The sequence below is a fragment of the Mustela putorius genome, unplaced genomic scaffold (genome assembly GCF_011764305.1).
Source record: "Mustela putorius furo isolate JIRA1106 unplaced genomic scaffold, ASM1176430v1.1 tig00003972_pilon_pilon_pilon, whole genome shotgun sequence".
Lineage (NCBI taxonomy): Eukaryota > Metazoa > Chordata > Mammalia > Carnivora > Mustelidae > Mustela > Mustela putorius.
In genome coordinates, this window is record NW_025422115.1 from 8,741,642 (window position 1) to 8,756,562 (window position 14,921).

Genomic DNA, 14,921 nt, shown 5'->3' on the forward strand with positions numbered 1-14,921 from the left:
ATTGGAGATGACACAATCATTTCTACTCAGAAATGTGCCCCATTCGTAGGAAATTTGTAGATTTGGAATTTTGTGCGTATTCCTCTACCAGCATAATTAGGGAGGGCAAGGAGTGAGAAATAATTACTGTATTTGTAAAGTGAAGGGATAGAATTTTGTAAGCACACCTAAAAGGGTGTGTTTGTCACTCCTCAAGACTTGACATACAATTAATGTCATGAGCCTCAGAAGTGGCGTGATGTGGCATGGGGTCACGTGATGTTTGCCAGGATCTGAAAGAACCCGGTCCCTCTTTTGCGCATGCGTAGTCTGCTTCCATCACGTGGGTATAACGGCCAATTTGGTAGGGATTTGTAAACTGGCCCTTGGCAAAGCCTGAACTAAAATATGAGCCAGTCCATCACGCACACATGGGCAGAATTAGCAAGGAAACATAAAATTCTCTCTGCGGAGCTGGCTTGGACATAAACTGAAGACACTTACGAGTTCTTTCTTTTTCATGCACTCCATTATAATTGCAAACAGCTGATGCGATTGTGTCTTGTTGTAATTAAATGTTTTCTGAATGGTAACTAGAAGCTGATCCTTGAGGGATTCATTTATTACCCTGTTTGAAGGAAATGCAAAAGAGAAGAAAACAGCACGAGTTAAATCTGTACGTGAATAGATCAATGAACTCTAGGTCGGTCTGGTGTCTTTGAGTTGAAACTTTACCACTGGCGGCTATCCCAGGCTAGGAGACAAAAGGGGACCACAGTCAAAAACTGCATTCACACGTGTCCTAAATTCCAGACTCGTTGAAAACCTTATAAGGGAAAATGAAGTTGGAAGAGAGCATATTCCCCCAGAGAAAGAATTCCGTAAGAAACATCATGCCCTTGACAGCTCCCTCACATGCTGACCTCAGAAAATGGGAGAGAGCTAGCAAATCTTCATTAGTTAGCATCTTTGGAATGGCTCAATGTATCACTTACAGTTTTCTTCTTGGTCTAACAAGAAGGCAGTTAAAAACCCACCCTCTGCAACAGGTCAGAAATCCTACCCTCCGTCTTCACAGTACTTGTGTGCAAAAGACAGAATGTCCGACGCGCGTCCACTGCCATCACAAATGACCACGGGGACTGGAGGGTCTTCTCGGAGATATTCCAAGACAATGGAAACCACGTTAGGGCCTCCTTCTACCACCAGGCCCACGAGGGGCACACCCTGCCCCAATCCTGCAACATAAAATACATTCATCATAGAGACCAATGTCACGGCACACATCACCTGGGAGGGCAAACTTGGGCCACCATCATTAGCCTGGCAGGGACTAACTTGTTCCCGGAGTCCTCCATCTGTCTCCATCAGATAATAGGACTCTTCAGGAACTCAGTAGGAACAGGCTAACTTCTGGAGGCAGGACCAAAAGAGTGAACTCTGGAAGACTTCAAGAACCTGAGATTTCTGGAGAGGGAAGACAGTAGAGGTGGAAAAGCCACTGAGACACACTTGTCTTCTTGACAATTTCACCCTGGAATGGACAGGACAGGTCATATGCTGAGCATGTTTCACCTAGTGTCCCTTGGTTGTGATGGGATTGATGGGATGTGATGTTGATGAGCATTTTAATGCATGGCAAGTAGGAGAAATGTCTTTTGTCTCATCGTTCTGAAGGCCTTCAGAGAAAATCTGCTAGCATAGGAGGAAATCTAAAAAAATTTCAAGTGGCTGAATTCAGAGTTTCGGGTTTGCTTCCATGATGCATCTCTATAACCAGGAACTCTTAAAAAAATTTTTTTGAACACGTTTGTCTTCTCCTACCCGGGTCATCTCCATTAAGTTCATTTCAGCGAATATGCATTGAGGGTCTGCCTGGTGCCCGGCCCTGGCCAACAGATACTGGAAAAATGGATCAAGACGATGTGGATCCTGCCTGAGATTTGCAACCCAAGCAAGTCTTGGGATTCTAGATTCTCAGGAATAGTGTAGCCAAATCACTTTATTTTCTATAAATAGTGTAAAATTGGTTCTTCTTGGTTGAGGCTGGACTCCCCGAAGCTCCAAGCTGTGAGAGATGACAACTGAGCACCCCTTTGCTGTCCCTGCCCCAGTCAGAGCCCTAGGCAAAGGATGACAAAGGGAAGCCCACAAGTCACATGGACAGATGCAGTTGGGTAGTGTGAAAACTTACAAGTCCGAGACAATGACAGATGTGAGAACAAAAAATCAGTTATCAAGCAGTTTATCAATGGAGATTTGAATCTTGGAAATCCACAGTCCCCTTAGCAGGCAAGCATTCCAACTGCTTGTGCCATCCTGTAGGCCCTTCATTAGCCTTGATGATGGCTATTTCCAGGGCTTAGACTGGCTTTCACAAAAATCTTATCAGTCATGGTAAAAACAAAATACTCTTTAAAAATCTCTTCATAATACTTTGGCAGTAAGAACTGCTGGAGTATGAACATGTTCCAAGAGATGACACCAGCTATTTTCATTCTAAGTGGTATTGTTTCATCTGATTGTGGTTTGTTCCTTTCTCTTGAGCTTGACCTCACTATCCTCCCCTGGGCAGCAGCTCTGCTGCGAGCCGTGCCATCTGGACCAGCACTGGTGGAGCCAGGGGGAGCAGATGGTCTTGCAACCATGTCTTAGTTTGGGGGATAGACCCAGAGCTACAGAGCTATTTAATGTAACGATCACACTAACCCTTACTTGATGGAAGAAATCCGACCTACGTCTTAGAGTGAGAAGCTTTCTTCCTGTTCAGACATTAAACAAATAACTATAGTAATTACAGTGGAAAACGTGGTGGGCAATACCATCACCATGACAACCGCCACAGGGCTGTTTCTTGCACCGTCCCTCCCAGTGAACCTGGGGCAGAGCATCGCCACACAGCTCAGTGAGTGTGAGATTGGGTAGGTGGCCAGGATGAGGGGGTTGGACAAGTCTGTTGATCTGCTGTTCAGTGGATCTAATGAGAATCAAGGTGAAAGCTCTCAACACCCGTGGGAAGTTTCCTTTTCAGCCCAGGTTTCATGGCAGCCGTGGAGCCCAGGAACCACGGCCTTTGCTGGAACTTACTTGTGTTAATCTTCTGCAGAGAGATGTGCTTCTCCAGCTGCCTCCGCAGCTTCACCTCGGCACCGTATTTGCCCAGGGTGCCGTTGTCAGCCAGGATGAAGTGAGTGTGTGAGTTGTTGAGCAATGAGAGCTTGCTGAGAGGGTTGGACATAGTCTGGTACACTCTCGTTACCTGGCAAAATGCACAACAGATCAGAGCTGCAGAACTCAGACATGAAGACTAACGGGAGAAGCAGGTAGAATTCAGACGCATCCTCAAGGTTACAAGTGTATGATCCATTTATAGAACATTGTTGGAATAATAAAATTGTAGAGATAAGGGACAGATTCGTGGCTGCCAGGGGTTAAGGAGGTGGGAGGGGTGAGAAGGAATTAGGTATGGATGTTAAAGGGAAACATGAGTGATCCTAGTGGGGATGGAAATGTGCTACATCTTGTCTGTATCCATGTCAATATCCTGTGTGTGATGCTGTACCATAGTTTTGCAAGATGGTACCATTGGGGAAGGGGGGGTGGGGATATGGGACCCCTATTATTTCTTGCAACTGCAGGGAATCCACGATTATCTCAAAATAAAGACTTTGATTTTAAAAAATTACCAGTATCTGGGGAGGGAACACTTACATCCTTTCCAACCAGGTCTTCCTTATTTTCCACAATGCCCCATGGAGCGATTCCTATAGCACAAACCCGGCCTCTGGACTTGGAGGAGTGGTCTTTTAAGGCATCCCCTACATGGCTGATAACACCTGTAACCAGCCATGAATCATATTTTTAGGCCCAATACCTCCCACCATACCATTAGTTATGAACTTTAGGGGCCCCTTCTCTGAGCCACTCCATTCCCTATGGAATAGGGTTGAAGCATATAGATCTTCATCATTAAAAGGAAGTACGCTGAAAGTCCGAGCTCCTAATAACTAGTCATTCGGCATTAGCTCCCAGAAAAGGGAAAACAAAAACCCAAAACTAGAGCAATGGTGCATGGACTTCCTTTATAAAATTTCCGGGACATAAAGAGGGAAGTAAGTGGGGGTGCCTTGGAAGTCACTGGGTGCATTTAGCTGAAGTTGAGAGTCAGACTGCCTAGCCTGTCCCTAACTTCTCCTTGCCTCAGTTTCCTCTCCCATAGGACAGTGGAAATGATTGTCAGGGGCCCTCAGTGAAAATGAGGCTTGTACAGGGCTCAGTTCAAGGAATGACATCGTGGGTGCCAGAAAAGCTGACCATTATTGCTCTCATATCGAAATAACAAAGAAGCTACTGGGTAAAGATTTCACTTCTGTCATAAATATTGTCTGGTTGCAATGCATTTTGTTTTTATGATCTTAATTATTCAGAAGCTCTTTGGGAACCACCATGAGTTCTGGGTTTGCATGTTTGTTGCAAGGGAATGAGGTTGCTCTTACCGGTACTGACGCCCCCGGTGAAGATCCAGGCCCCAGTGGTCATGGCGGCCTTGATCAGACCTTTCCCAAAGACCTGTTTCAGCTTGGGTTGCATCTCAAAGTTCTGGAGGCCTCCATGCACAGATATTAAGAGCTTGGGGAGTTCCAGCTGCCAGTCTTTCACCATAAGATGAAGCAGTGAATCTGGCTTGGTGTCATAGGATACTCGGATATACTGTAAAAGAGTATGTGACACTCAGGACCGTTCCTGGTTTTCCTCTCGTATCACAGGGAAACAGCGCTACCACTCTTGTCCCAAGCAAAAGCTGTCTTGGCTTTCTGTTCCTCTGTATGAGTCTGTGGCCAAGTGAGGGAAGGGAACTTTGGAAGCATTGCCAGATTTTAGCAAATAAAAATATAGGACTCTCAGTTAAATTTGAATTTCATGTGAACATTGAAAAATGTTTTATTGTAAGTATGACTTCATGCCATATTTGGGATATACTTATACTAAAAAGTTATGTGGTTCATCTGAAATTCACATATAACTGGCTGTCCTGTGTTTTACCTGGCAAACCCTTAATCTTGAAAAAATCAATTCTAAAGCTGGCTCAGCTAGAACCATGGCTCCAGAGGTTGGACAGGGAAATGTTGAGGGAGCGGTCTTCTGGCCACACTGAGTGGGTGCTGAGAATGGGGAACCTGGGCCAGCCTCTGGACTTGACTTTCCCCCCAAGGTGAGGAAGAGGTTAATGGTCAGATATCTGCCTTGGCCCCTATGAACCACTTCTTTGTGTCCATGCCAACGTGTAGGGTGCCATTCCAGAAGTCCCTATTTTGTGCTATTTGGAATACAAATGCATTTTATTTGCACAATGACGTTGGGCCAGTGGAATAAAATGAAATTGCAAAAATGATCTGACTGGGCATGTGGGAGTATTATTCAGAATTAGCTGAAAGGAATCACAGTGCTAACGCCTCCCCTCTCTGGCAGGGCTCATCAGAAAGGCAGAGGGCACTCCCTGTTTACACGCAAATGTGAAAGACCTCAGTCTTCTTGGGCCAACTGAATGCAGGCCCAGGGAGGCTGCGGTTGGACTTCAGAGGGAACCATTTCCAGACACTCCTAACCCATTTAAGGGGGGTGGGGCTTGAAGGTCCACAGTCATAAAAAAACAAAACCAAACCCCAAACAACCCCAAAAAACAAATAGTGTAATTTCTCACTCATCACTGGAGATAGAGTGATGAGTATGGTTGCAGACTTGGGCTGGAGCATAATTTGTGGATTCACAACTCTGGTATGAATTTAGTGACACTACTTTTTTTTTTTTTTTTGAATAGTGCTCAATTTCCAAATCACATGACTAAAAAGTGGAGTGTACAGATGTATTTCTTGCCTTTGCAATGAATTATCTAAGAAGACTGAGCCACGCTCTTGAAAGAAGACCCAGGTGTCAGTCATCTGGGGGTCTGGGAGGCTGGGCCTCTGATGGAGACTGTGGGCTCAGCAGCTTCCCTTCCGAAGGCCTCTCTTACCATGGCTTTATTGGAGTATCCTCCACCCTGGAATTCAAGAGTTCCATAGGAATCTGTTGGGTAGCTCTGGGTGTGTTTGCTGACAGACCATTTTTCGGGCTGAGTCTCCACCTGTTTATTTTCCTCTTCATTATTGCCAGATGTTATGCTTGGCAGAGGGGGGATGTGCTGGTTGATGAACTGGCCACAGCAGCACCTGAAAACAAAGGTAAAACAGAGTCTTTCCATAACATTTTCCTCCCTACGATGAGTTCATCTAAACAGAAGGGTAGCATCCAAACAGGGGCAGACTAACACCGTACTTGGGGTTTGTGGGGGTAGAAATGCCCCTTACGGTGGCCGTTTCCAGATAACCAACATATATCTATTTACATACCAGTCCACTTAAAACCCATCAGATGGCTGCCCTTCTTTACTGAACATATTTAGCTCTTTTTGATGTCTTGAAAACATCAATATAGGCATCAATTGTTGGACATTCTGTGACAAAGTATAATCATGCCCTCCAGATATGGAGTTGACCTTCCAGGATTCTTCAATATTATTGAATTCTTCTGTTGCTTCGTAAAACACTTCTCTATGTAAGACACATTGAGAATATATTTCTTTTGCTGCTTATACTTTCTTTATCCTATTTAAGAATCTTTTGTTAAATCCAAAGTCATGAAAATTTGCCCCTACATTTTTTTCTAAGAACTTTATAGCTTTAGCCCCTACATTTAGATTTTTGATACATTTTGAGCTCATTTTTATATATGGTGTGAGGTGGGGGATAACTACTTTCTTTTGCATCTTGACATCCCGTTGTTTCTGTACCACATGAAGAATAGGCTATTCCTTCTTCATTTGCTTTGGCCACCTTGCTGAAACATTGATTGTCCATAGTTGCTCAGATATGTTTGGACTCTCAGTTCTATTCCATTGGTCTGTATGTCTACCCCTATGTTACTACCACACTGGCTTAATGACTGTAGCTTTGTAGTAAGTTTGGAAACCAAGTAGTGTGAGTTCTCCTACTTTGTTCTTTTTCAAATAAGGTTGTTTTGGCTATTCTGCATCCCTTGCGATTCCCTATCAACTGGCTTGTCAATTTCTGCAAAGAAGTGATCTGTAGATCCTCTTGTGGATATTGCCATCTTAACAATATTAACCTGTTCTGACCCATGAATGAAGGCAATTTTTTCCAATTATTTAGATCTTTGTTAATTTCTTTCAACAGTGTTTTGTACTTTCCAAAGTAGAGGTTTTGCCCTTCTTTTGTAAGTTGATTCCTAAGTACCTTATCTTTTATTTACTTTTAATTTTTTAAAAAATTTTAGGTAGGCTCTGTGTCCAGCGTGGAGCCCAAGGTGGGGCTTGAACTCACAACCCTGAGATCAAGACCTGAGCTGAGATCAAGAGTCCAAAGCTTAACCAATTCAGCCACCCAGGCACCCCAGTATCTTATTTCTTTTGATGATATTATAAATGAAATTATTTTGCTAGTTTCATTTTCCTATTGTTCATTGAAAATACATAGAAATACATGTGATTTTTTTGTATATTGATTATTTTTTTTACATTGTGACCTTACTGAACTTGCTCATAAGGTACAATAGTTTTTTTTTTTTAAGTGATTCCTTAGGAGTTATTATATATAACATTATGTCAACAGCCAATAAAGATAGCTTTACTTCTTCCTTTCCACTACAGATGCCCTTTATTTCTTCCTCTGAATTACCTTGGCTAGGACCTCTAGTACAATTTTGAATAGAAGTGGTGAGAGTGGACATCCTTGTCTTGTCTCTGATAGTAGGAGCAAAGCATTCAATCTTTCACCATTGAATATGATGTTAACCATGGATTTTCATAGATGTCCTTTATTAGACTGAAGGAGTTCTACTCCTATTTCCAAGGACTTCTTTTTTTAAATGAAAAAAAGGGGTTGGATTTTGTCAAATGTTTTTTTGTTGAGATAATTATGTGACTTTTGTTTTTTATTCTATTGGTACAATCTATTGCATTAGTTGATTTTCTGGTGTGAAACCAACCTTGTGTCCCTGGGATAAATCCCAGTTGATTATGGTGTATAATTCTTTTTATATGTCTCTATATTTGGTTTGATAGTATTTGTTCAGGATTTCTGCATCTATACTCACAGAAGATGCCATCGTATAGTTTTCCTTTCTTGTGATGTCTTTGTCTGGTCTTAATAGTAGTATTGACGTCATGAAACTGAAAACTGAGTTGGGGAGAGTTATCTAATCTTCTAATTTTTGAAATTTTTAATGAGAAATTAGTATTAATTCTTTTCTTTTTTAAAAAAATTTATTTTATTTTTTTCAGTGTTCCAAAATTCAGTTTATGCACCACACCCAGTGCTCCATGCAATACGTGCCCTCCTTAATACCCACCACCAGGCTCACCCAACCCCCCCCCTCCAAAACCCTCAGTTTGTTTCTTAGAGTCCAAGGTCTCTCATGGTTTTTCTCCCCCTCCAATTTCCCTCCACTCACTTCTCCTTTCATCTCCCAATGTCTTCCGTGTTATTCCTTATGCTCCACAAGTAAGTGAAACCATATGATAATTGACTCTGCTTGACTTATTTTATTCAGCATAATCTCCTCCAGTCCCATCCATGTTGATAGAAAAGGTGGGTATTCATCTTTTCTGATGGAGGCATAATACTCCATTGTATATATGGACCACATCTTCCTTATTCATTCATCCATTGAAGGGCATCTTGGCTCTTTCCACAGTTTGGTGACTGTGGCCATTGCCACTATGAACATTGGGATACATATGGCCCTTTTTTTCACTCCATCTGTATCTTTGGGGTACATACCATGTAGTGCAATTGCAGGGTCATAGGGTAGCTCTATTTTTAATTTCTTAAGGAATCTCCACACTGTTTTCCAAAGTGGCTGCACCAACTTGCATTCCTACCAACAGTATAAGAAGGTTCCCCTTTCTCCACATCCTCTCCAACACTTGTTCTTTACTGTCCTGTTGATCTTGGCCATTTTAACTGGTGTAAGGTGGTATCTCAATGTGGTTTTGATTTGAATCTCCCTGATGGCTAATGATGATGAACATTTTTTCATGTGTCTGTTAGCCATTTGTATGTCTTCTTTGGAGAAGTGTCTGTTCACATCTTCTGCCTATTTTTTTGATGTGATTATCTGTTTTTTGAGTGTTGAATTTGAGGAGTTCTTTATGGATCTTGGATATTAGTCCTTTGTCTGTTGTGTCATTTACGAGTATCCTCTCCCATTCCATGGGTTGCCTCTTTGTTTTGTTGTCTGTTTCCTTTGCTGTGCAGAAGCTTTGATTTTGATAAAGTCCCAAAAGTTCATTTTCTCTTTTGTTTTCTTTGCCTTGGGAGACATATCTTGAAAGAAATTGCTATGGCCAATGTTGAAGAGGTTACTGCCTATGTTAAATATTTGGTAAAAGTCATTATAAAAAATTTTTAAAGAGATTTTATTTATTTGACAGAGGGACGGAGAGAGAGAGCATAAATAGGCAGAGCAGCAGGCAGAGGGAGAGGGAGAAGCAGACTCCCCACCAAGCATGGGGCCCAATGTGGGACTCCATTCCAGGACTCTGAGATCATGAGCCTAGCCAAAGGCAGCCGCTTAATTGACTGAGCCACCCCAGTGCCCCACTTTGTGGGTAATTCTTGATACTAATCCTATGCCTTCATTTCTTTCTTTCTTTAAAAAATATATTTTTTATTTATTTGACAGACAGAGATCATAAGTAGGCAGAGAAGCAGGCAGAAGGAGGAGGAAGCAGGCTCCCTGCTGAGCAGAGTGCCCAATGCCGGGCTCTATCCCAGGAGCCGAGGATTATGACCTGAGCCGAAGGCAGAGGCTTTAACCCACTGAGCCACCCAGGCACCCCCTATGCCTTCATTTCTTATAGGTCTATTCAGATTTGGTTGTTCTTGAATTAGTCTGGTAGTTTGTGTCTTTTTTGGAATTTGATAGTAAGATTGGTAAGTAATGCCCTTTTATTTCTGATGCTAGTAATTTGAATTTGTTCCCTTTGTTTCTTCATTGAGTTAGTTAGAGCTTTGTGAATTTTGTTGATCTTTTCCAAGAACTACCTTTGATTTTATGGATTTTTCTCTATTGTTTCAAAATTTTCTATTTTGTTAATTTCCATTTTATTCTTTACCATTTCCTTCTGCTTCCCTAAGATTTAGTTTGCTCTTACTAAGCCTGGAGGGGGAAGGGGTGGAGCTCTCTTGGTTCAAATACCAGACTCTAGCCCTTCTTACTGAATCTTTGTTGGTGTTTTTGAATAGATATCTCTTTATTTCTTATTGCCCCTTGGGACCATTTCCAGGGACTGTTAAATGGTTGTTTATTTATTCCAGTTTTTTTTTTTTTTAAGCCCATGCTAGAGAATACATCCAACTCACAGAGGAATCTCATATGTGAGTCCCAGAGGCCCCTTCTGCTGCTTCTGCTGCCTAGCCACTTGGCTGTGTGGGGCATTGCAATGCCAGGAAGACTGGCATAGGTAGTTTCCTTCAAGGAGGGTCCAGGTGTCACTGAAATAAGGAGGGAAATTTATGTGCAACGGAAGGAAGACTTTTGTGATCTTTGGCATTGTCCCTTACGGCATATTTCTTGCCCTGGGGTTTAAGCAGGGAGAAAAATCTATGTGGTGTTGGTGGAAAGGACGGGCTTGGTGACATGACAGGGCTGAGGTTGTATGTGTCAGATTTGACCTACGTGATCTCTGAGAGTCTGTGCACTCTTTGTCAGTGATCCTACCTGCATGGGTTTCATATCGGGTGAACATATGAAAAAAACATCCCCCTCTGGCTCTCCAAACTCTGCTCATAGCTATTGTCCTCAGAGATGGGAAGGTTTGGCTAAATTCATCTCCAGTCACTTTCACAGCTTTAGAAGACCTACTGTTTAATTTATAACAGTTTAATTATAACTCATTTCCATGTAAGTGAATGAAATTGACATTTTGTGTACAAAGTCTGCCTTTACACAGAGTTACATCTAGTTCACTTAACCACTCAGAACTTTCCCGTGGTGGAAGTACTTGTTTATCTAAATAACATTATGAATCTCTAACAAAAGGATGTGAAGTTACCCTGGAAATCTGTCTAAAGCTATCAGCATCTTGCTTTCCCTAAGACTAGGAGGAACACTGTCAGCCCATCTGGTTATGAGAGCTCACATTAGATTAGGATGAGTGCTGGACAGCAATCTTTCCTGCATCTTAACAGAGAAGCTTCTTAGATGAAGTATTCCATGGTTAATGCCTCCCCTGGGGAATGGATTTTGACCATTCTTCTTGCATCGTCCCTCCCCGCCCCGCCCCGCCGCCCCGCCAACTTCACAAACACAAGAATAGTTGCAGGCACCTGGTAGACAAGTGCTGGTTTGGATAATGTCTTAGTTGTGACTTCCAATTTACCTGCTAGGGTCTTTAGTGCTGGGAATTACAAAGACACATTCTCTTTTGCAAAAGGTTTTTTCTATCCAAGCTTTCTGTCCCTGGAAGAGAAAGAATGAAAATTAGATTGATATCTTCCCAAAGTCTAGTCGGATTTCCCTCTTGTACTTTTATAAAACCACAGTGCCACTAACAGAAGTCTGCCCAAAACATCTGCATAGATGGTGGAGGCAGCTTTCAAGGATCTTAGCTCTGGTTCCTTTTCAGAGAAATGGCTTGGAAGAATGTATTCATGGTTTCCATAGGGTTGCAAAAAGTAATCTCTGCATGCAAATCAGTCTGCAAAGGGGACATGATACCGCCCTGGAGTAAGCCAGTGCCTGGACAAGCCCTGGTGTGAGCGTGAGTTAGTGGAGAAGCCAACCAACCAAGGCTACAAGACTCTGGTCAAGATTTTGTTTTGCTGTCAAGAACGTCATCTTCTGTGGGCTTCTAGGCACCCACACACCATAGTAATTTTACAAGTGGGCTCTCTGGTGCTCAGATTCACTGCATGTTATTTTTATAATTTAAAATACTGAAAGTTGTAAGGAAATGGACACTCATATAACACAGTTACTGCAGCTGGAAGTTGGTACAATGTCTGTCAAGGGCAATTTGGCAATATCAAAATTGCAAAGCATATACCTCTGGACCTGTCAGTATTTTACTCTATCAATACGCCTGAACACATGCAAAATGCACACTATGCATCCACTACTTATAATATCCAAAGACTGGACATCACCTACTGTCTTCCAGTAGGAGATTGTTACCTGTGTCATGGAAGAGTCATTCATGGAATTCTCTGTGGCTATTAAGAAAAATAAGACTTTGCTGTGTCAACAGGAAAAGATCACTGAGCTATGGTAAGTGAAAAAGCAAGACATGGAATAATCTCTAGGGTATTGTCATTCTGTTACTTAAGAAATATGTATATGGAAATACTTTTGCTTAAAGGTAGAGGCAATATACTAGGAAGGGCTCACCAGAAGCAGCTAATACTGGTTTCTCCAGGAGGTGGGTGGGTCCAGAAACCCGGGGGACATGGCGAAGAGGAGACACTCACAAATGGAGTGCTCTTTTAAATTCTTGAAAAAGATTTTATTTTTATTTTATTTTAATTTTTTAAAAAAAGATATTATTCATTTATTTGACAGAGATCACAAGTAGGCAGAGCAGCAGGCAGAGAGAGAGGGAGAAGCAGACTCTCCACTGAGCAGAGAGCCCGACTCAGGCCTCCATCCCAGGACCCTGGGACCATGATCTGAGCCGAAGGCAGAGGCTTTAACCCATGGAGCCACCCAGGAGCCCCAAAAAGATTTTATTTTTTAACAGCAGTTTTAGCATTATTACAAAATTGAAATGGAGGTACAGAGAGTTCCCATATACTCCCTGTTCCCACACATGCACAGCCTCTGTCATTAACAGCACTGTCCATCAAGAGTGCTATGTGGGTTACCAAGGTTGAACCTACACTGACATTTCCTAATTATCCAAAGCCCATGGTTTACTGTAGGATTCACTCTTGGTGTCGTATACCCTATGGATTTGACAAATGTATAATGACACGTTTCCATCATCACACTACCATACAGAGCAGTTTCACTGCTCTAAACATCCTCTGTGCTCTGTTTTTCACCCCTTCCTCCCCCCTAGCCAAGACCCTGGTAACCACTCATCTTTTTACTGTCTCCACAGTTTTGCCCTTTCCAGAATGTTGATAGAGTTTGAATCCTATCTATGTAGCCTCTTCAGATTGGCCTTGTTCACTTACTAACATGCATTTAAGATTCCTCTATGCCTTTCCGTGGCTTGATAGCTCATTTCTTTTTTCATGCTGAGGAAGATTTTATTGTCTGGATGGGCCACTGTTCACTGGAGCCGTTGGCTTCTGCACTTTGGCAAATATGAATAAAGATGCAATAAACACCTATGTGCAGGTTTTTGGCTGGGCTTAAGTTTTTCCTTTTAAAATGTTGGGGTTTTTTTCCCCTTAAAAATTTTGGGATTTCATCAAGATAAAAGGCTTCTGCACAGTAAAGGAAACAGTTAACAAAACAAAGAGGCAACCCATGGAATGGGAGAGGATACTCATAAATGACACAACAGACAAAGGACTAATATCCAAGATCCATAAAGAACTCCTCAAATTCAACACTCAGAAAACAGATAATCACATATAAAAATGGGCAGAAGACACATGAAAAAATGTTCATCATCACCAGCCATCAGAGAGATTCAAATCAAAACCACATTGAGATACCACCTTACACCAGTTAGAATGGTGAAAGTCAACAGGACAGTAAAGAACAAGTGTTGGAGAGGATGTGGAGAAAGGGGAACCTTCTTACACCATTGGTGGGGATGCAAGTTGGTGCAGCCACTTTGGAAAACAGTGTGGAGATTCCTTAAGAAATTAAAAATAAAGCTATCCTATGACCCTGCAATTGCACTACATGGTAGGTACCCCAAAGATACAGATGGAGTGAAAAGAAGGGCCATCTGTACCCCAGTGTTCATAGCAGCAATGGCCACAGTCACCAAACTGTGGAAAGAGCCAAGATGCCCTTCAACGATGAATGGATAAAGAAGATATGCTCCATATATACAATGGAGTATTATGTCTCCATCAGAAAAGATGAATACCCAACTTTTTTATCAACATGGACGGGACTGGAGGAGATTATGCTGAGGGAAATAAGTCAAGCAGAGAGCGTCAATTATCATATGGTTTCACTTACTTGTGAAGCATAAGGAATAACATGGAGGACATTAGGAGAAGGAAAGGAAAAGTGCATTGGGGGAAATTAGAAGGGGAGATGAAGCACGAGAGACCTTGGACTCTGAGAAACAAACTGAGGGTATTGGAGGGGAGAGGGATGGGGGTTTAGGTGAGCCTGGTGGTGGGTATTAAGGAGGGCACGTATTGCATGGACCACTGGGTGTGGTGCATAAACAATGAATCTTGGAACAGTGAATAAATAAAAAAAAATTTAAAGAGAAATACGAGAAATCCCATCATAAAATCATAAAAAATTTTAATTACATAAATGTATAAACTATTTAAAAATAGAAAAAGTTTGCCTGTAATGCAAAAGTAAAATAAAACAAGTTTTTAAGAAGAGAAAAGCTCTGGGTGCTGTCATTTTTCATTTGCCAATGTCTTATTCCTCTATGTCCATTTGTTGAACATGTGTTTTGTACAAGGTGCTGTGCTGAGTGCTTGGGGACTTCCAGGGAAGGCAGGGTCACCAGCCCCCAGCAGTGCTGGACCGTGTGGCGCCTGCACGCACTGAAGGAGGTTGGCAACACAAGGTGGCTTTCTGGAGCTGAGGGAGGCAGGATGCAAACCTGTCTCCTTTATCGGGGAGCCAGCATCATTCTCTGCATCTCCCTGAGCCCTGGCTGAATGCGATTTGTGCTATTTGTGTATGTGCTTGTGTGTGCCTGTGTGATGTGTTCGTGCGTGTGTAGGATGTAT

The 14,921-nt window shown here is 42.3% G+C and overlaps 1 protein-coding gene across 1 annotated transcript in view; it reads right to left on the reverse strand.

Annotated features, from left to right (window-relative positions):
• Window positions 1-14,921, reverse strand: part of TRPM1 (transient receptor potential cation channel subfamily M member 1) — a 95,605-nt gene that overhangs the window by 67,889 nt on the left and 12,795 nt on the right. The window contains exons 3-9 of the mRNA XM_045070417.1: window positions 11,420-11,499; window positions 5,993-6,188; window positions 4,476-4,689; window positions 3,691-3,815; window positions 3,067-3,238; window positions 1,043-1,217; window positions 484-607 (exon numbers count right to left, since the gene is read on the reverse strand). Coding sequence (XP_044926352.1) covers window positions 484-607; window positions 1,043-1,217; window positions 3,067-3,238; window positions 3,691-3,815; window positions 4,476-4,689; window positions 5,993-6,188; window positions 11,420-11,499 — 1,086 coding nt within the window. The remainder of the gene's footprint in view (window positions 1-483; window positions 608-1,042; window positions 1,218-3,066; window positions 3,239-3,690; window positions 3,816-4,475; window positions 4,690-5,992; window positions 6,189-11,419; window positions 11,500-14,921) is intronic.